The 20,607-nt window shown below is 40.1% G+C and overlaps 1 protein-coding gene across 36 annotated transcripts in view; it reads right to left on the bottom strand.

The window, feature by feature from the left end:
• Positions 1-20,607, bottom strand: part of MADD (MAP kinase activating death domain) — a 72,471-nt gene that overhangs the window by 30,727 nt on the left and 21,137 nt on the right. For 9 of the 36 annotated variants that reach the window (XM_039551977.1, XM_039551979.1, XM_039552001.1 and 6 more), the window contains exons 6-23: positions 19,593-19,706; positions 18,835-18,915; positions 18,410-18,418; positions 17,604-17,660; positions 16,668-16,846; positions 15,837-16,072; positions 15,314-15,470; positions 14,244-14,350; positions 13,214-13,407; positions 12,294-12,625; positions 11,515-11,654; positions 10,205-10,306; positions 9,321-9,359; positions 8,243-8,302; positions 7,681-7,783; positions 6,452-6,638; positions 6,132-6,282; positions 3,559-3,765 (exon numbers count right to left, since the gene is read on the bottom strand). In XM_039551977.1, the coding sequence (XP_039407911.1) occupies positions 3,559-3,765; positions 6,132-6,282; positions 6,452-6,638; positions 7,681-7,783; positions 8,243-8,302; positions 9,321-9,359; positions 10,205-10,306; positions 11,515-11,654; positions 12,294-12,625; positions 13,214-13,407; positions 14,244-14,350; positions 15,314-15,470; positions 15,837-16,072; positions 16,668-16,846; positions 17,604-17,660; positions 18,410-18,418; positions 18,835-18,915; positions 19,593-19,706 (2,455 nt within the window). The remainder of the gene's footprint in view (positions 1-3,558; positions 3,766-6,131; positions 6,283-6,451; positions 6,639-7,680; positions 7,784-8,242; positions 8,303-9,320; positions 9,360-10,204; positions 10,307-11,514; positions 11,655-12,293; positions 12,626-13,213; positions 13,408-14,243; positions 14,351-15,313; positions 15,471-15,836; positions 16,073-16,667; positions 16,847-17,603; positions 17,661-18,409; positions 18,419-18,834; positions 18,916-19,592; positions 19,707-20,607) is intronic. The other 27 variants (XM_039551994.1, XM_039551998.1, XM_039551999.1 and 24 more) reach the window with 11 other exon arrangements.

The following is a 20,607-nucleotide window of genomic DNA, read 5'->3' as shown; positions in this document are numbered from 1 at the left end:
TTACAAGCTGACACGCTAAGCAGACTCTAAATGTTAGGCACTGTCCTCTCTCACTAGCACTGTTAAAGTTGGGGACACTACAGAGGAAGATCCTCTTAGAAAAGTGGCAAAGGGAAGGAAAAAGAAGTAAAATGTTCTTTTACTGCTCGTCAAGAAAACGTCCTGAGCAACTAAAAGGTCACTTAAGTGTGTCAGAAACCCATTCCACCCTGCAAAGAGCAGAAATAAGGGCAAGACAGGCTCTAAAAAAGTTATATTGAGAAAAATGTCCACTGGAAAAAAAAAATGAAAAGGATAGTGTTACAACTGTGGAGGAAGGCTCCCAAGTATTATCAAAAAAGACATCAGGAGTGAGACAAATGCAACAAGGTAGAAAAAGCTAGAAAGATGGCTTCCAGCCTACCAATTTCTACATCTGCTTCATGATTGATGGATGTTCCTTCAACTTTCAAAAATAGACAGATGGATAAGATAAAATTGCTTAGGGATCCAAACAGCATCCTACAGGCTTATCAACCTGAGCACACATTGACACAGATAACAATCTCTAAGATGGACTGAATTTGTTTGTTAAAGGGCTTTGAAAACATCTGGCCTCTTCCGTGCCCAGTCTATATGGGTTTACTTTAAAAATCACCAGTCTGAAAGCTACAACACCTGCCATTAAATTACTTTTAGCTGACTTGTCTGTGAATTTAGTGTAGAGTATATCCTAGCACATTAAAAACAGACTAGATTTTACTCTCACCTACTTAGTCAAAGAAGAAAAATAAAACTTTAATAAACTCACTTATCACTAACATAAAGGGGGAAACTATTAACTATCAACTTAAAAGCCACCAGTGTCCTAACAAAAAGACCAACACTACAGGTGATGACCATGAACCTTGGAACACAAGATCCCCAGAAGCAAGCAGCTGGTGAGCATCAGAAGCATCATCTTCACAATTTTAATTTTCTAGCCAGGAATTAGGTATCAAACCACAGTTAAGATCGAAGCTCAGTTGGTAAAAATCCATCCCACTTCACCTCAGAAAGAGGAAACCCTGTGAACCTCATGGCCATTGTTCCTATAGTACAAAAAAACTGCACAGATTCAGCTACCACAGCTCTAGATCAGAGATGCAGTTTAATCACCACACTAACACACACTTTACGTATGACTACTGCAAACAGAGCTGTACATTATTTTACTCCATCCTTCTGAAGACTTCTCATACTAGTATTTCCTCCTGTATCTAGGTCAAAAGGTTAGCAGTCCAATTTGTATTCCATCTATACAATACCAAAAGATTAATTCAAAGTTTTATTCACATATCTGCAACCTGAGGCTGTAAGTACCTTCCAAACTTCACTGAATCAAGGAACTGCTGAAGTCCAAAGGGACCTGTGGACATCATGTAGTCCAACCTCCCTGCTCAAAGCAGGGTTGACTAAAGCTGCCTGCTACAGGACCATGTCCAGTCAGGTATTCTCTATCTCCATGTATGGAGAATTCACTACCTTTCCAGGTAAACTGTTCCAGTGTTGGATCATCTTCACATAAAAACATTTTTTTCTCATGTTTAAATGGAACTACTTACAAATACTTTGTTATTTCAGCAACATGTAGATGTTTACCAAATGCTCTTCCCTAAATAAATGTCTGAATGAGAATATCTGCATTTCACTACAGCAGGAATTTCAGCCAAGACACAACTAACTCCAGTCCTGTATATCCAAAGTTGTCTTATTCTGAAGTTTCCATGACAGAACACAAAGGAAGTATAATAGCCAAGCAGCTTTAAATTATCTTCCTGCAACACAAGAGAAACACTCTTTACTTCAAGATCACCCAAGTCTGATAAACATGGAGACTACACCGTTTTTACAGCAATTTCCTGAAGAGTGACTTGCATACCAGTTCATGGTTTGTGGTGAAAGACAAAAGCAGTTAGAGAAAAAGGCTTCAGGAAAACATTCAAGTCTTTTGAACTCGGTCAGTTTTGGTAAGACTATATCCTTCTTGTAATTTAGCTCCATAAAAGACAAGTGGAAACCATCACAGCCTCAGAACCACCAGTAAGAATGTACCTTTGCCTGTCCTTGAAGAATGTGAATTGTTTAAAGCTAATATTCTGGCAACAGTAGTTAACACGGCATATTACGTAGCACTTCTTTTGAAAAGCACTTCTTATGATGCTTCACAAACAGAACTGTCTGATCTCTATGACTTTTCTATGAGGCTTTAATTTCATCGAAGGGAAAGAAGCAGTTTTAGCAATCTCATCAAAAGATGTCTCTTCATTCTTTAAAAGAACACTGTCCTAGAGCCTGGTTTATTCTTAGTTGTGCTAGAAGCATGCTTTCCTTTTTCTCCTCTAGAGAAAAGTAGTGAAGCATCCAGAGCAAACCAAATAACTAATTGAAATGCTGGAAATCTGAAACTGCAACTCTTTCAGCTTCCTGACAGCTTTTCAAATAGAGTGCAAGACTAGTTTCTGAGCACCTGCCTCCATAGATCACCTCTTTAAACAAGAAAGCAAATCAAGTCAGAGGGGTTCAGTATCAGTTCAGGACTCGACAGCACCCAGCCTGCAGTTATTATGTGCGTGTAGGAATGAATGTCTGTAGTCCTGCCACTTAACTGCTCAACACACACATTCCCTTGTCATATGCCACAAACTACACATATATCCTCACAGCACCACACTTTTAGAAGATTAATCTTTCATACAGCAATTCCAGTAAAATGATATTTTACATAGGCTGTAAGAAGCAATGTCTATAATTTAACATGACATATTTTTGCAGTTGACAAAAAATTTCTCGTATGCTGATGGTACTTCTCATGTTTACAACCCACAGCCCACTGGATTCAACCAAAACAATTGTTTTCCTTTCTCCTCCACTAAAAAAATCTCTAAAGCCCTTTTTAAATAAAACAGTTCTGAAAACACTACCTCAAACTTTTTCCCAAGACATAGGGAAAAGCTAAGAGTAAGACAGAAAAATCTCCAGTGACCAGCCTAGCAGATGCTGTTTAGAAGAACACACATTCTATTTGCTATTGCATAGAAGGAAAATCCATCAGTCCTGCTCACTGAAATCGTAACACTGTAACTAAAATCTTTTTGGAAATGTTGTTGTTAACAAACAGCAGATTTTGGATCCCACTTATATCAAGATACGATCTACATAATTCACAGGTAGCCAGCAATGACAGAAAACCTTCATGTTTCCCTTCCACAGCTGCCCTTTCTGAAGTCCTGCTGTCCCTGTTTCTCTTTTGCCATTTCCTGTTGCTTGAAAACAGCAATCACAGAGCAAAAAATAAGGCTGTTTAAGGTGTAATGAAATATAGAAACAATTAAGATTAGACAGCTTCTGGGAGAAAATTGCGGTGGATAGTTTATCCGAGAGTAGAGTGAAAACACACATGATTGTTCCTTGTGATCCAAGGTGTAAATGAAGCATGTTACAGTAGCAATGTAGTGTGTTAAAATGGAGAGAATGCAAATAGAACCTAACACCAAAACAGAAGTCTCCCCTGCACTTCACATGCACCTCAATACACACCAATTGAAGCAATAAAATTTTCTTCCTTTAGACTTCTTGTGTCAAACTCCCTTGGCCCTCTGCCTGCAGGGCTCGGTGGCTTTGGCATTAGCTGAGGTACCGGCAGCTGCATTGCAGGTTTTGGCTCCACTCTTGGGGATGATGCAGGATCTTTGCCAACGGGAGTGACAGATCCATCTGTTGGACTTCGTTTTCTCTTTTCCGGTTCTTTAAATAAAAAGAACATTGTTGAGAGAAAATAAATAAATAACTAACTAGAAAGGAACATAAAGAAAAAGGAAATGAAAGCAGGAGAAGAACGATGAGACAGATGGTCTCACCTAAATCATTAAGCCTGGCACTGAAACAGCTCAGTGCCACATTTTTCCCATAGGTCAACGTGGCTTGCTGATAGTCTGGCACACTGGTGGAAACCAATAGAGGAGAAAGCCAGAGTGCTATTTTAGGGATACTCAAGTATCTCATTCCCGTATATTTGAAACCTAGGAATGTTCTCTGACACAGGAACTGTAGCATCTCCTCTGCCAAACTGTGAAAAATTAAACAACTCTGCCTAAACTACCAAGAATATAATTTATAGAGGATAATTAAGTTCTTCTCACGCTGTAAAGATGACAAATACAATCATTTTCATGGGTAACACTAAATGAAACTTCTGTTAGGGGAAAAAAAACCAAAAATACCTCTTGGCTATACCTCTTCCATAAATCTTTGAGACTTCCCATAACCGTATGTCTCAAAAGGCAGTTTGGATTATTTCTCTGTATCAAACCCCACAGTTTGAATTACAGCAAAACCTTCAGAACAGAATAATTAAAACCAGCTTTTCCATAAAGAGCCTCCTGCACAAACTATTCCAATACCTGATGAATCTAATAGTCAAAACTTCATATCCTATTATCTAAATCTGTCATACCACTAGATCTTGTGATACCTTTGTTCAGTGGATTTAAGATTCTGCTATCAGTAACACCTTTCTATTTAGATAATAATTGAAAAGAATCAACACCTAACACTCAACAGACTGAACACTTCCATCCTTCAGAGGAAAAGTGTTTTCCCAATACCTTGTAGATCTTTTCAGAAAATTCAGTTTTGCAAGATGTGATGATCAGAACTGGGAGCACTACCTCAGCTGTGGGTCTTGTTACTGATATATCAAAACACTATACAGTAGCTGCATTCCAAATGTATATTCACAGATTTACACAGTCCCCCCCCCTTCCCAGTTTTTACAGATGCAGTAAACAGTGGGAAGTTCACATACAGCTGCCATTTTCAGACAGACTGCTTCCTAGGATATATTTCCCAATCCTACTATTATTGCCAACTATCCTTGTTCCTAAATACAAGTTCTTAGTTTGACCATATTATAATAAATTAATCACAACCATGCTTTATTAAGCTTACTCTAGACAAATAAGCTATATCCATCGTGTCCTGTAGGATTACTAGTTTATTACTATACTTTAAATAACATCAAGAGAAGCACTAATCTCTAAAAAACATTTCTAGAAATAACTCTTTAATTTCAACCAATCGAAAACAGTAAAACATACTGAACCGCTAAAATGTGACTACAAATTAAGATGTTGTGCAAGAATGAGAAGAGTCTTTAAAAGTTTGCACCAAATTTTGTCTATCATGACCGCAATTAGTTTACTGGGTAAACTCTACTTACCATCAAATTATGCCATTTGATCTTCACTCTAAACCACTGAGTTTTATATCAGCCACTCCAATTTTCCTTAGAATCAGTGTCGGACTAAAACGCTTGTAATTACCAAGATCAGCCTATCCTCCACATTCAGGACTGTTCCACTAGCACAGCTTTCCTTACCTTCCTCAGCATTCTAACAATGACTGGAAATGAACATGGGGCATATCTAAGCCAACTAATAAAAAAATTCCTGATGCAAGACCCAGAACACCGAATATAAAGAGTTTAGTAGATGCTACACTGCTGCTACAATGAAATAAGTAACTTTTCATCATTTGAGATTACAGCAAAGTCAGATACTAAGCAGAGATTTAGCTTTTTGTCATCTTTTGCTTTTTTCCTTAGCATGCATTTTCTTATTTTGCATTCAGAATCAGATTCTTAATAAACAGCTGAAAAACCGAGAGATATTTTCAGACTTTCTTCCCTAAGAATATTTAGTTGTATGAGAATAATTATGTAGTGCAACGTGGTTGGTGAGATGTAAGTCTCGTATGGTTCCACATTACAAATATCTCCCTCCCTATTGAGGTTGCCTGCAACAACTTTCCAAGACTGTGGTTGGGACAGTTTTAGCTGAAGGTCCCCACTCCGAGAACTTCCATTTCAGCTGTAAAAGTGACACTTTGTATCTCACTGCAGAATTTCCATTTTCAATTAAATATCAGTATGGCCATTATATTGCTTTAAAGCTTTAAGCTTCAAGCTTTATAAGGCTTCAGTAACAATGGTACAATTCTCACCATTTTGAAAGTGTTGGAAAACCCCCAAAATATCAGAAGGCACAAAAACAGCTACCTCCCCAGTCTTATTTGGTTCATAAACACAGTATTCTCATGAACACTTTTCTTACCTTTATTGTAGTAGTGAGTATGTGCTATCTCTAGCAGGCCAAAAACACTGGCCATGCCTCCCAGGCCAGCATTTGCATATGACTGCTCCAGGCTTAACACAGTGCACTTCAGCAGGTCCAGCATGCCTTTATAAACCTTGCGGCTAATCTCCTGCAATGAAATCTCCATTACTGCTGCTATTTCAGAAGTGCGAAAGTAATTCAAGAACATAAATTCCCAAACTGCTGTAACATCAGCTTCTCGCAATTGACAAAAACTTCCCATGAATTGAGCCTCAGCAGACACTCAGTGTGAGGACCCTGCTGAGTTCAGCACTGACCACGTCCTGTATGACTTCCTGTCGAGCATCCTCCTCTGACTGGATCGTGCGATTCAGCTTGCTCAGTACAAAGACACGGAGCTGCTCACTCTCCAGCAGACGTCGGACTCTCTTCATGTTCAGCCAGCCAACACCTTGCCCATCAAGAACATTGTGTACCACCTCCTTCAGGAACTGCTGGTTCTCACTGACACATTTAAGAGAAAGCAAGCAAAAGTCAGTCACCCTCTGCTTACTTTGGCTTGCATGGGAAGAGAGCTGTGGCCAGGGCACACACAGAAGTACCTTTCCTATCAACAGTAGTTGACATCTAGCTCTGCCTGCTGCTCATGTAACTGCACACAGCTCAAGCTCTGTTCCATAGGTGTAGTATCAAATATTTTATTTTGTCCTTTATTTACTATAATAAGCCACAATCAGACTTTCCTCTAGCTACCACTCTATCCTTCACTCTCACAGCACTCCTCAGAATCCACAGGAATCCTTTATGCCTCAACCTTCTTCCACAGCCCCCATGTCTGAGCTGTAGGCTTTCCTTGAAAGAGGAAGGGCAGCACTACTGAAGCATTACTGCAGCAGCCTTGGCACATGTTTTGTGTGGCACATGTATGCTCAGCTTCTTTTCCCAGAGTGGGAAAGGTAAGAAGGAGGAAAGTCCTGTGCAAACTGCTGCATTCCCCAGTCTGAACTGCAGTTATTTTTCTTACTTGTCTCCCAAACCCAGCAGATCAAAGTAAATTCACTCTACCCATGACTGCTCCATAAGCAAGGGAGAAGAAAGCACAGGCACAGGTCAGATAGTGTTTACTTGCACTATTCTGAGTCCTTCTCAAGCTTTAGCAAAGCATTTCACATGAACTTATGGAATCAAACTGCTTCACTGTAGTCAGCTGATCCCCCTGCATGGTGCACTAAAACTCCGCTGGGCTAGATCACCTTGTCCAGAACACTCAATTACGAAGAGTAACTGCTGAGTTTAAGTAGAAACCTAGAACATTTTGGATCTCAGACAGAAGGAGGATACATTTTGGAGCATAGAAAAGTAAGCATGTGCACTATTAACTGTAAGACCACCATACTGAATCTTCTCAGAAATAGTATGTCCAGGTCTAGGGCAACAGAAAAGTACTATTTGGTTTTCAACAGCTAGACTTCTGAGAAATCACTGGCCAAGTATGAGGCCACTCTAACTACACTGTACACTTGAAAAGCAGGAAAAAAAATATTACCTGGAATTGCTAGTTCGTCCCTGAGGTGATGGAGATTCTCTTTTCACTGTTGGGCTGTGCTTTATGACTGAAGACTTCTGATCAACAAGGGCCCGTCTGTTTCCTGAAGAGGAAAGGAAACAGAATGAGAAGAAAGGGTGGGAGGAAAACAATCTGATCCCAGGACAGTAACAAGCACCGCTAAAGTCGGCTAACACACCTATTTGAATTACAGGTAACAGACTTCAAACAAAATGGAAACTCCAAAAAAGCAGCAGCATATATCATATTCTAGCATCACACATCGGCAGAAAACAGTAATGGGAGTAATGCAGAGAGAAAAAGAGAAGATGGTAATGGGAGCAGGAGGTGAGAGACAGGAAAAGTTTGGCTGCTCTGCATGCAGTTCCACAACAAGAACCATCTTCAAATTAGTCACTATATGTAAAAGCATAATGCATTGAGGGTGACTAGTATAGATCATGTGGTACTGGTTACCCAGCGAGAAAGGTAGCCCAAAGTCAGGCATAGGGAATGCTGGAAATTGTTACATCATGCACAGCTCATGCTGTAGGGAACCCACCTTCATTGCTTACTGGGCCAGCTTCAGTAATAATCTCCATTATAGTATTTAACCCAAATACTGGGACACAAAATATACAATTAGTAGTGTACTGAAATATCTACACTCCCCACTGCCAGCATCAAAAGAATCCAACTACCAGTTTCTTCCCAGCCCTCCCTCAAAATAAAACCCAAATGACACTAGAGCAGGAAGGATGTTTGAAAGCCCAAGACCACAAGGGCCAGAATAACTTAAGAGATAGTGCTTGACTTGAAATTTGGCATCGTGGAACCAGCATACTGAATCTTCAAGGACATTATTGCATATATTGTATTTGAATGGCACTACAAAAACCATCTGCATCACCAAGGAAAAAATATCAATGGATGCGCATGAAATAAAAATTAAAAAGGATGGCAAGTGGTTAAACAGCAGCAATGAAATGGAGTCCCAAGCATCATTTCCCATTACAGTTAGAAACACACACTCGACAAGAACAAGTTAATGTAGCAACTTTGTATCTCTACAACAGAGACAAAAACATCTAAAAACTAGTGAAGTGCCCAGTGGGAATCCCAGTGAGCCAGCATGCACATGTAAAAATGAACACACACACACACACACTCACACACACTTGCACATGCATAAAACAGACTGAGCTACTCCATGGAAATCCCATCCTCATATCTGCATAGTAACATTAAAGGCCCTACAGGACTAAAATAGTCAAGAAAAGAACACCCAAGTGCAGAAGATGAGGCACAAAGCATGAATGTGGAATGGCAAACCCCATCACTGTTTTCTTCCAATGCATGGAATCAGTCATTAAGTTTACCCACGGAAACAACCCTGACATGAAGCATGTTTCTTATCCAGCACAACTGGACATGAAAACATAACCAACTGGTAAAAGGTTGTCAAAAACAGCTGTGCAGAGTCTCTGCTAGTGTTTTCACTCTACCAGTCCTGTTACTCCTCATTTCACACACAGGGAATGATTACTTGTTTCAAAAACAAAGTCCAAAGCAGAAACACAAAATTAAGCTTTTGGTCTTTGTTTCTACAAGGTCAAAGGTCAGCAAAACATCATACCAACCTTCATCCACATCCCTTCCCAATTCCAGATTAAAGTAATCTTTACGGATAAAAGTGATGAGGAGGAAAAAATAAATGAAAAAAAAATCAACACATTAAAACAAAAGCAGTAAGTTCTAATCAGATAGAGTAACTCAAAAGGCAAAATAAAACCTCTCCTCAGTACAGCATCTGAAGAGGTCTCCACGCTAAGACACCAGCACAAGCTCAGTCACCCCTCCAATACTACATTCAGTACAAGGATGACCAGGCTGTCTAATGGCCCATGGTGTGAGGGCCATTTCTCTAGTGCCCATTCAGACATGTTATCTAATGATACTGCAGACAAACAGGAGATGTTCTAACGAAAAGACTGTGCACATATGCTAGGGATTGATCTTCACTCTCAAGAGAACTGAGGCATGGTTGTAATTTGATTTTCTATTTAGTAGTCTGAAAAGACGATAAACACTTTTGAAACTCACGTAATCTGCAGTCGCCATGGGAGGTTGGTATTATCCCCATTTAATGTGCAGCATCATCACTAATAAATTAGCTAAGGCTAAGCATGAAGATAGTGGCAGTACAACAGTAGGACCTACCTCTTGGTTCCCATTCTTTATACTAAGTACTTAAAAATAAAACAGAACAAAATACACTATGAATGTTGCTTTTGTTTAGTTATCTGTTAACTCAGCCTAGACTCTCCCATCCCAACACAGTCCAGTTGTTGGGAAGAAGACTGACTGAGAAATATCATGACAATTTACTGTCTTGCTCCTTAACACAGGTACTACCCAAACGACCAAAAGGCATCACTCCCAGGATTTCTGTTAGGGGAGGACCTCTGACTGCCAAGTCACAAGAACTGAAAAGGCTGTAGAAGACAAAGGGAAAAACGGTTACCTTTCAGGCTGGGAAAGGGAGTATTCTTGTCTCTCCCAACTTTGGTTGGTAGGGCTAAGTTGGATAGACTGAAACTTGTGCTGTGGTTTCTGTAGAGGCTGCCTATGACAGAAGACAAAAACAACTAAATGCCTACTGCTCATTGCACACACCCAAACATCCTGTAACTCACCATCTTATTTCAGATCCTTAATGATTAAGTTCTTCTTTATTACCCAAAAGTCTCACAATCGTAACATGACCTCATATACATTGCAACCACATCTGTAATCAGATTATTCTGAACAGTACAAAAACATAAGTCTTAGCATTCATGTCACAATAATTGATGTTGGATCTTCGAGTCTGAAATATAACAGCAAAATCCAACCATCTTCCTGCACTTAAGCAGACCACATCACCTTAGCTCTACCTTCTTAGTTTGAGCCTCTTTTTGGGAGCAAATGAATGGCTGGGCCACATTAGAAAACAGGATGACAGAGGGTCTCCCAAACATGCAACTCTGAAGTGAGGACTGAGACCTGCGTCTTGTGAAACACGGTAAATCTGCCACGGAACCATGCTCAAAACAGAAGCTTTTCATTTATTAGGAAAAAACATACATTCTTCCTGATACAGACAGATTTTAAGGACACAATAATGCATCATCATCTGCTTAAGCCAGCAGACAGCCTGAAAGCACCACATTTAGATAAAGGAGCTGATTAACACTTCAAGTTATTAATTTAAAGTGTCAGCATATTATTTCATTTTGCTTTGGTCCTTTGTAGCCTTATTTTAATAACAGTCATTTTACCAGAAATATTTCATATATTTTCCCCAGTGCTACAAACTTCTTTCACTGCTTTTCACTGTAGTGCAAGACTCAACTGGCCATGTCTTCTGTCACTCATTAAGAAATTCTAGTGTTCCACACGTGATTTTTTTTATTAAAATATAATCGAAAGCAGGCAGTCAAGGAATTGAATTTGACACTAAACACACAACATGGCAGCAGGGAAGCCTGTAAGATTTTATCAATTTCATAAAATTGCACAATGCTTTGTTTAAATGAAACTGAAGGAATTTCTAATCCTTGCCCTAAAGTGCCACACAACTCAAGGGGCTAACCACAAAACCAAAGTCCTTCTTAATGAAGAATATATAAAGCAGTAGTTGTCAGCAGTTGTCAGTAAGCCAACATGACTACTGGAGATCTGGTAACAACTTGACGACCAGCTCATTCTCTTGACTAGCCATCCCTCTATTCCATCTCTCTGTAAACTCTGATATAATAAATAAAACTAGCTTAATGAATGCATTGTACATACTTGCAAAAGACATGATGCCCCCAAAACCTTCGCTGCTGTTGTTGGAGACAGTAGAGTTTGGGGAGCTGGCCCTGGAATCTGAATCTGCATCAGAATCGCTGGCCAGTTTTAAACTGTTTGGCCGGAGTAACTTCTGAGACCTTTAAAGAAATTAAGTACAACTGTTATTAGCAATTCCCCTTCCCATCCCAAATCAACACATTGTATGCTTGTGGGAGACTGATGTTGGTTTCATTCCCATCAGTTTTCACCACACTACCTGCATCTTTTGGGAAAGAAAAAAACCCAAAACAAACAAACAAGGAAAAGAAAAAAAAGAGAGAACTGAAACATCTTTACATTCAGGCTTTTATAGCCCTTCAGGGCATGCTGAAAACCTGTCTGCAAAAGGGCACTGGTGGACTTGTGAGTGAAAGGGTTCTGGTTTGAAAGGAGTAACAAGAAAACCATGCCACCAATCACTATAGTATCTTTCTCCAAAAAGACAAAGGTTTACCACAACAGTTTCCAGAAATCAGTAGGTGATATACTAGAATGTTCTAGCAAGAATTGATAACTCTCATAGGTTCTACTGCTTACATAAGAGTAAGGAACTGAGGGACTAAGCAAGTGTTTTTATTCAAATCAGAAGGGCTGGCAGCATTTCAATATTAAATAAAAGTGATCAACAATACATCTCAGGTGCCAAAGACATTTGAGTGCATGCATGTTAAACTACATGAAGCAGACAGAAACCCGAGAAGTGCTGTATAGAAGGGCAGAAGACAAGGAGGACTCACCTGCTTCCATTGAGATTCTGGTTAAATCTTGGGGTGTAGCTCTCCTCCTGCTCATCATCTTCATCCTCCGTAGGAAAACCATACTGTGGTTCAAAGTATGGATTGTCATACTCTCGCTTCCTCACCACCCCTTCTGAGGAGCTCATGCTGCCAGCTGTGATGTCACTCTCACGACGATCCAAGCTTATCTTGGGAAAGTTTGGTTGCAATGGCAACGAAGAGAGATGGTTTGAAAATCCAGCAGCCAACTTCTCTTCTATTTCTGCTGAGTCTGCTGCCTCCTGTGGACCAGTCAAATCATTGATCTGCTCGCTCGTTTGCGTTACATACAGCTGAAGGGCAGGACAAGAACAATTATTTCAAACTGGGAAGTCTGCACAGTCCTTGCTGCTTGCTACAGGGCCCCCACTACATCCCCGCTATCTGTGTCTCTGAACTAGGATTTTATATACACTGCAGTATTTGTGCATTTTTCTAGGGACTTACTCCTCATTAAAACAGCTCTGAGTAGTAAGTGTTAGCCCAAGATAATGGTTTTCCATTACCACGTTCCCATTTTATCTTAAAAGACCACAAATTAATGAGTTCCCCCACTCCACACCCTGTTCCTCTAAAGACATCAGTTCTTTCCAGACTCTGTAAAAGCAATTCCTGCAATCCCAGCCTGGACCATTTCTCTCTCCTAATGCTGCATTTTTCAACGCACTGGAAGTTTTTGTACAGGAATGGTCTATCCCAGCATAAGAGGGTACCAGCAAACTCCACCTTGCTCAGAAAGTCCAGGGTGAGCATGCAATTTAATCTGTGCATGGTGTCACAGTCCTATTAGCTTTTGCCCTTCTCAGAAAGAACCACGTGCATTCTCCCATTCTTATATCCTAATACGCTGATCTTGAGGCTGAACTCATCTCAGTACACACATGATTCACTCCATGGATGACAGTGCTGGGGCTGCTACTGGCTGTAGTACTGGAACTTGAACGAGGCTGGTTATTCTCTTGGGAGTTCTCACTGTCCATGGTCTGTTCATCAGGATCCCCTGAATATTCTTGAAAATCATCAAATTCCACTTCACTAGCATCACCAAGGGCTGCATGAGTCAGGGGGTCAACACCTGCAAACACATCATTTTTCATTAAACAACAGTGCCTTCCTCAGTCTTTTGCCCACCTAACTAAATATCCCAAGAGGATGAGGACTGCTCAATAGAATAAACTTGCATAAAATATTAGGGTGTAAAGGGCTTTTGGAAGTCATCCATTCCAATTCCCTCCTCAAAGCAGGAGTACCTTCAAAATTAAAGCAGGTTGCTCAGGGCTTTGTGCCAGAGTTCTGAAAGTTTTAAAGTTTTCACATTCTACAGTGATCCTGGGAACCTGTTTAACTACAGTAACCATTAAGTTCTTTTCCTTATGTCCAAGCAGAGTTTCTTTTGTTACTGCTTACGATTACCTCTTGTCCTTGGGACATGGGAAATGTTTTGGAACTTCTAGATTTAGTTTACTGAACAAAGTGAGTGTTTATGCAGCTTCCATATAAGCCACAGAGAATGCATTTTTCTGTCCCCAGTAGGATAGAGTGATACTTTAAAGCTAGCACTGAGAACCAATATGTGGGGGCAGGAGAAAGCTCATACTCTGTTGTCCATATTGCACAGTATTTACTGCCAGCAGCAGGTTGTTTCCAGATCTAGTGAACCAGTTTTGTTCAGCAGCACTTATTTCTGTTCTTCCTCTTCACAGTGTCCTTTGGAGGAAGTTGTTTACAAACAGGAGAAATGTCCTGTTTTGGTCTACCCACACACTTTTACCTTAGAGCAAGACCACAATGGAACAATATTTTGTTCTGATTCAGGGACTTAAGGGAGGCTTTTTTCCCAAAGTGCTTCAGATGAATTGGGAAAGGGGACGTATGTGGACCTTGTGAAAATAAAAGGCAAAAGTTACTCACTTGGGGTATCACCATTAATGTCACATTTCATCATCTCACTGACAAAGTCACCAAGGGAGGAGTAGGAGGAACTTGAATCGTCATAGTCGACACTGTCACTGCCACTGCCACAACGGGTGAGAGAGAGAGATGAGTGGCAGCATCAAAGCAACAGCAGGCTCTGACATTTTAAAGATGTGAATCAGCACTGTTTTCATGGACCTCCTAAAAATCCCATATTATAGTAACTATAAACAAATTTCACAAGCCAGCTTCATGAAAGGTCAGAGCAAAAAACATAACTTTCAGGTACATAAAGAGTCATGGGAAGACATTTAAAGTCTCTTAGCAAAGTTAATGAGGCCAAACATAAGTAAGTAGAGAATAGTGTATTAATTCACAAAACATGTGTGTGTTTATGTAGGACAACTTCAAGGGAACCAGGATTCACAAGTCAAAGCATTTCCTTTTTACACTAGTGATTAATCCCATTCTGTTAGGACCACTGGTGCTGTGTAGAATGCAAAATATGTGCAAGTCCAAGCCTGAAAGATCTCACAAACCCACAAGGAATGAAAGGGAATAAAACTAGACACAAAACTCCAAGAAAATGGCCAAAAACTACTTTCATTTTACTGAATACACAAGGTGGTCACAGGCAGTGGGCAGTACTCACAAGCTTTGCATAACTATGGATAGGGAACAGAGATTTGAAAGAGTGATAGGATAGGTGGGAGTATTTGTAGTACTGCAACAGAAATAACCAGAGAAAGAACAGCATGGAAGAAAAGAGAATTAGGGTGTGAGGAAATGACAAATGTCAAGTGGCATACAAGTGGCATACAGGTAGCAAAAGAAAACAGGAAAACATGTATGGAGAATCACATTAAATGAATACACTAGCAAAGGATTATGAGGTTTGTTGTGGTAACAGAGCAGTGAGAAAATTTGCTTAAGTGTCAGTATTCTGCCCAGACAAGAAATGAAACAACAACCTGGCAGGCTGAAGGAAAAGGCTGCAAACGAGAAGTAGGAGAGGTCCAGCAATCTGAAATAACTCTCATGTGACTATAGCCATGTTCCCCACTAACCTGTCATCAGTGGGATCAGAATCTGTTTCTTTCTCTGCTGGGACATTCAGGGCTTCAGCCAGCTGTGAATTGCTGTCATAGACTCGATAGTGGATGGGCTGCAGCTGGTGAGCATACCACTTGGGTTTGTCACCAATTAGGGCTGGGTCAAACATGTCTGCACAAAAAACCAAGGAGAGCATTAATCAAACTCATTTACTGGTGTCAAAGGCTTCATTCACAGTGACACTACCCTCTACCCAGTCTTGTACAAAGGGACAGTCTTTAAGAAGCCTACACGACTTCTCCATAATCAAACAAGGTAAGAGACAAAATTAATTGGAGGAGCAACTGGCCAATAGCAGGCCTAACTTGGAAGAAACACATGAGGCCATACATAAAAAGAGAAAAATGTGCCTTGAACTGGAATATTTTCCTCTCCAGCAGGAATAATATGGTGTAAAATTAAATCCTTCTCTAGAACGTCTGGTTTTTAAGTTCCTGCATTACATCCAAGTGCAGGAAAGGCAAGACCAACACTTACTGTTATGAATTCTTTGGAAAGCATAGTTAGTAGGGTTGAGTGACCATTCTCCAAAGTATTCTACTGCCTGTGTTCTGGAAAGCTTATCTGCAAAAGGTGTTTGCTTCGGCCTAGAGGCAAGAAAAGAATTTGCCTGGAAGGCCACCACTGGTCGTGGGAAGAGACGAAGAGTTCGAGTATGCATTTGGAAACCTTGCAAAACATTTGGTGAGTTGAAGAATCTCACCATAGCAACCCTAAAAAGAAACAGAGAACAATATATTAGATAAAAACACAGAGCAATAACAAAAAAGAAGAAAGCCTGTAAAAGGCATGCCACAGACAATGTTTTAAACCTTTGAAGAATGGTAACCTAACTCTTCTTAGGAAACACCTGTCTCGAAAAAATTTTTTTAAAAAATCCAAACAAACCAAGACCCAAGAAATCACTTTGTTCTAATTCACCATCTTAACACAAACACCCACTCAGTGAAGGATATCGTTCTCATATCTACCAGCTGAGGTAACAACAAAGTCCCCAGCTTTTTTCTCTGTAGTTCAAGGCTTGTGATTTAAGCTGAGGATACAGTATCAGACTGACAAATCCAGGTAAAGAGGATGATCTACAGGAAAATGCAAGAAGCAAAACACCCCCTCAAGATACACAGTCACATTCATGGAGGTAATAGATACGAGATAAACACTGTAATTACTGCTCTTTTTCCCCACATGATGTGAAGTAGAATCTACAGTAGTACCTGAAAGATGCTGTTTCACCCACAGAAGTGTTTGTGCTGCCCTCAAGTGCGCACTTTTATGAAGACTCAATGCTACCTTCCTGTTAAGACTCACCTGGTAGCCACATCAACAGAGTCCACATCATTTCCATAGATCAAAGGGTTGAATTCTGTGGAGGGAGTAGACTGCAAATCATTCTGTGGTCTTCCCAGCAGCAGAGGCACCTCCTGCCCCTCATGAAACTTCTCTAGATTAAGAATGGGCTGAGTATTGAGGCTCATGCTGGCCAGGGCCTATTGAAGGACATTATGCACACATTCAGCAAGAACAGTTATTTAAGGAACAAAAGATCAGAGCTACCCTGCCCTCTAGGCAATTGCAACCATTATGCATGCTCCATTAATTGATCTTAAAACACCTCCACACTGAGTCAACAAATATCTCCAGGCCCTCCTTTATGTTGATTGTCAAAATGATCTCCCCAATGCTGAAACAGTCCTGGAGCCAGTCAAGGAGTAGCACAGGATTCCACTTTGCTAGATCATTCATGACATGAAACCAGATAGTCCGAACTGGACCACTAGTAGTGTGGCACTGCGTAACTCTACTTGTTGCAGAGTTATTTCCATACGTAATTTGAATACATCTTGGGAACAGCGGCCTGAAACTTGCCTTTAAAAGTGGCTATTCAATCAGTAATTTGATATCCCAGGACAATGTGGACACCTTTACACAAACATCTGCTTGTATCCCCGAAAAACCTCCACTTTCCATCTGAATGAAGTCTTCATCTGTCCATAAAGATACCTCTTCAACCCTCATAAAGTCTTCAAGGATATGTACTGGAGCAGCACAAGTGGTAAATCAGTCCTGGACACCCAGACCTATCCTAAATCTTCCTTATTTTTCCCATTTGCCCACTGAGGCTTGATCTTTTCACTTACAAAATAAAAAAATATATAAAACCAAAACAAAGAAACAAACAAAAAAAAAGCTCCAAAGGAAAAGGGTAAAATGGAAAATTGAGGGAAAAAGAATAAAATAAAGAACCTTGTTGTCAGGAGTGAGCAGCTGTTTCTGAGTGATTGCAGTCATGCTAACCAGACACTGGAGGCAAGATGGAAGATCATATGATAACACCACAGCAGCCCATCAGAGCCAAGACGAACACATGACCACAGAGAAACAGATGGAAGGAAAAAAAATATCTATTACTACAAAATATCACAAATGAGAGGAAAACAAAAGGGACCACAAAATAGACACGTCTTAGGAAAGAGGTGTAACTGCCCCACCCCCAAACATTCGTATCTGGCCATCTTGGAAACTGGCAAGCCTGTTGTCCTTAATGATGCAGCTAAGAACTTTCTACTACAATTTAAAAGTAGATATCCTGAAATTCATTTATTGACTCTAAGACACAAAGGCACACAAAAGTGTTAACCTTAGTAATGTTGGCCACAATTTAGTCTTGTCTACTTTGTACCAGCAGCACTCCTTCTTCTTTGCTCATGGCAAACACTTAATGATAATAGGAATACACAGGGGATGTAACCTGAATTTGGGTGAACACTCTGAGAATTTTAAACATGTCTTCCAAAAAATTGCAATTTGTTCTTCTGATACTTGAGTTTGCCTTTGCACTAGTGAGAAAGTTTTGCTAAATAGTGCCTGAAATTGCAAGGGGGTGAGGCAGCAGTGGGGGGAAAGTTGATCTAATGAAACTCCAGGCAACACATCACTTCCATCTGTGCTGACAGCAGGTACTGGGGTATCACAGAGGTTACACACTTTGCTCTCCTGGTCTATGAGGAAAGAGAAAGACCAAACCTCATCACATTAGTAACACACTTTACCTTTAGATACTGCATGCAGCGTGCATAAGGAAAACAGAAATAAAGAGATAAAACCTGCTTGACACGATCAGCCAGGGTGACCCAAGCTGATTAATGGCTTAGCAGGACCTGACAGGAGAGACTGACACCTCACACACAGATCTGTGAATGGAGGGGAAACAAAGATGATCATAGCTTGATGGATCAAGTTAGAGTTTAAAGCCCACATGGCAAACATAAAGGAGGAATCTGGAACTTTCTGCATCAACTGGAAACAAGTTAGCCCCAAACAACAGTAAAAATCAGAAACCATCTGTTGTGTACAGGGGGATTTCAGTTTTACATTCACTGACTTGCATTCTTACCCACTATAGCAGAAGAGTTGGGCAACACTACATATGTTAAGTTCTACTGAATCTGAGTCCTTTCCTCAAAGTGCATATTACCTGTTTCAGATGCTTTTTCAGCTCTGAAGCCTCTGGTTCTGGCAGTGCTGGCAAAGATTCTGCATTTGTAGGAACAATCACCTGGAATTAAGCACAGCAACAGACAAAAAATTCTCCAGCTGTAGTCATTTCCAAAACAGAATCCCCTGACTCTCCAGCACTTCAGACACCAAGGAATAAAATACACTAAGTAAAATAAAAATTAAAAAAACCCCACACAATCTCAGACACAGACACCCGCTTTTCACTTCTTTATGGTTGTTATTGTCTACAATATAATAAACAGTGGAGTTACTTTATCATTTACCACAAAAACAAGAAGTTTGAATCAACCCACACTTTCCATCAAGCAGATGATGTTATACACATTTTCCTTGAATTAGCCTTGCTCATACCCCTCTAGAAAGTGAGATACATAGCCCCATTTGAATCATGACAACCAAGGCTGCAGGAAGGCTCTCAACAGATTAAGTTTCTTAGGTAGGGCTATAAGACACAGTCTGACAATTAGTCAAGAAGATAGTTCTATCATTTGCTTGAGGTTTCACCTTCTAATGATATAGCCAGATCATTTAACTGAAAATGGACCCCTAATGCAAAAGACATGGGAACCTTGAAACACATAGGATTCTGAAGTTTAATATGGGAGGGGTAAAGGCAGACTGAAGTCAGGCATTACTAAATTCTCAGTGGGTACACTGACAACAGTACACAGCTCCCTGGAAACAAAGACACAAGTTCTTATGGGTGCCACTTACCCTATTGGTATCCAGGTCAATAAGCCATACATCATCAGGCATTTTAAAATCCAATTTGTAAAGGAAAAAACTTGCTGGAACACCAATGATATAAGGTGTAGGGGCTAGAAGCAACTGAGAGAAAGACAGACTTTACTAAGGACAAGATCTACATTTGATATCACCGTGTTCTTCCCAAATATTTATTTATTGACTACAGTATGCTTATAGCAGAGCAGACAATACAAAAGGCATTGATAAGTAAGTAATTAATATCATAAAATGGAAGCATTAAAAAAAAGAAAAAAAGGAAAAAAAAATAAAGAAGAATGAAAGCTCCTGCTCAAAAAGCATCAGTTTTCATCTAGGAGAAAATACATTTCCACTCCCATGTTCCATGTCCCCAGGACATTTCCACTCCCATATTCCACCCAGGACATAATTTATATGGCTACATGGCTCTTTGGAAACAGCTTCCCATGTCTATCATGGTCCAAAAACAAATGTTCAGAGTAAGAGCCTAAGTTGAAAAGCAGGAAGTCATGGATGAATACATCCTCATCTCAACCTGAGTCTGTGCCATTGTAAATAGGCACATACAAGGACTTTACCCTTATACTTGTAATGGTAATTTGGTTTCAAAAGAGTAACATCTCTAAGAAGTAGAAGACAGACACGTTTTTTGAAATGTATGTGGAAAACCTATAGGGAAATTCAGGTTGCTTCTGACAAGGGAATCAGCAGAGGAAAAAAGTTTAAATCAACTGGGCATGAAGCAGCTTGAGACGAGCAGCTTGGGAGGCTAATTTATTCTTTAAATCTAGAACTGTTGGTCACCTCCAAGTGGTGGTACAAGAACAGTTGTAGTATCAGTTGCAGGATAGCACTGAAGTAGTAAGACAGCCTGAATTCTGTCTTTCCAGGCAAAATAATGAGCTCCTGCGAAGAGCTGACCATTGGCAAAACCCAGCTCCCAGTCGAAGTAACACAACACTTCATATTTCTGAGGAGAAGAAATTGCAGGCAATAGTTTCTG

Source organism: Corvus cornix, chromosome 5 (genome assembly GCF_000738735.6).
Source record: "Corvus cornix cornix isolate S_Up_H32 chromosome 5, ASM73873v5, whole genome shotgun sequence".
Lineage (NCBI taxonomy): Eukaryota > Metazoa > Chordata > Aves > Passeriformes > Corvidae > Corvus > Corvus cornix.
This window is presented reverse-complemented; position numbering and strand designations above follow the sequence as displayed.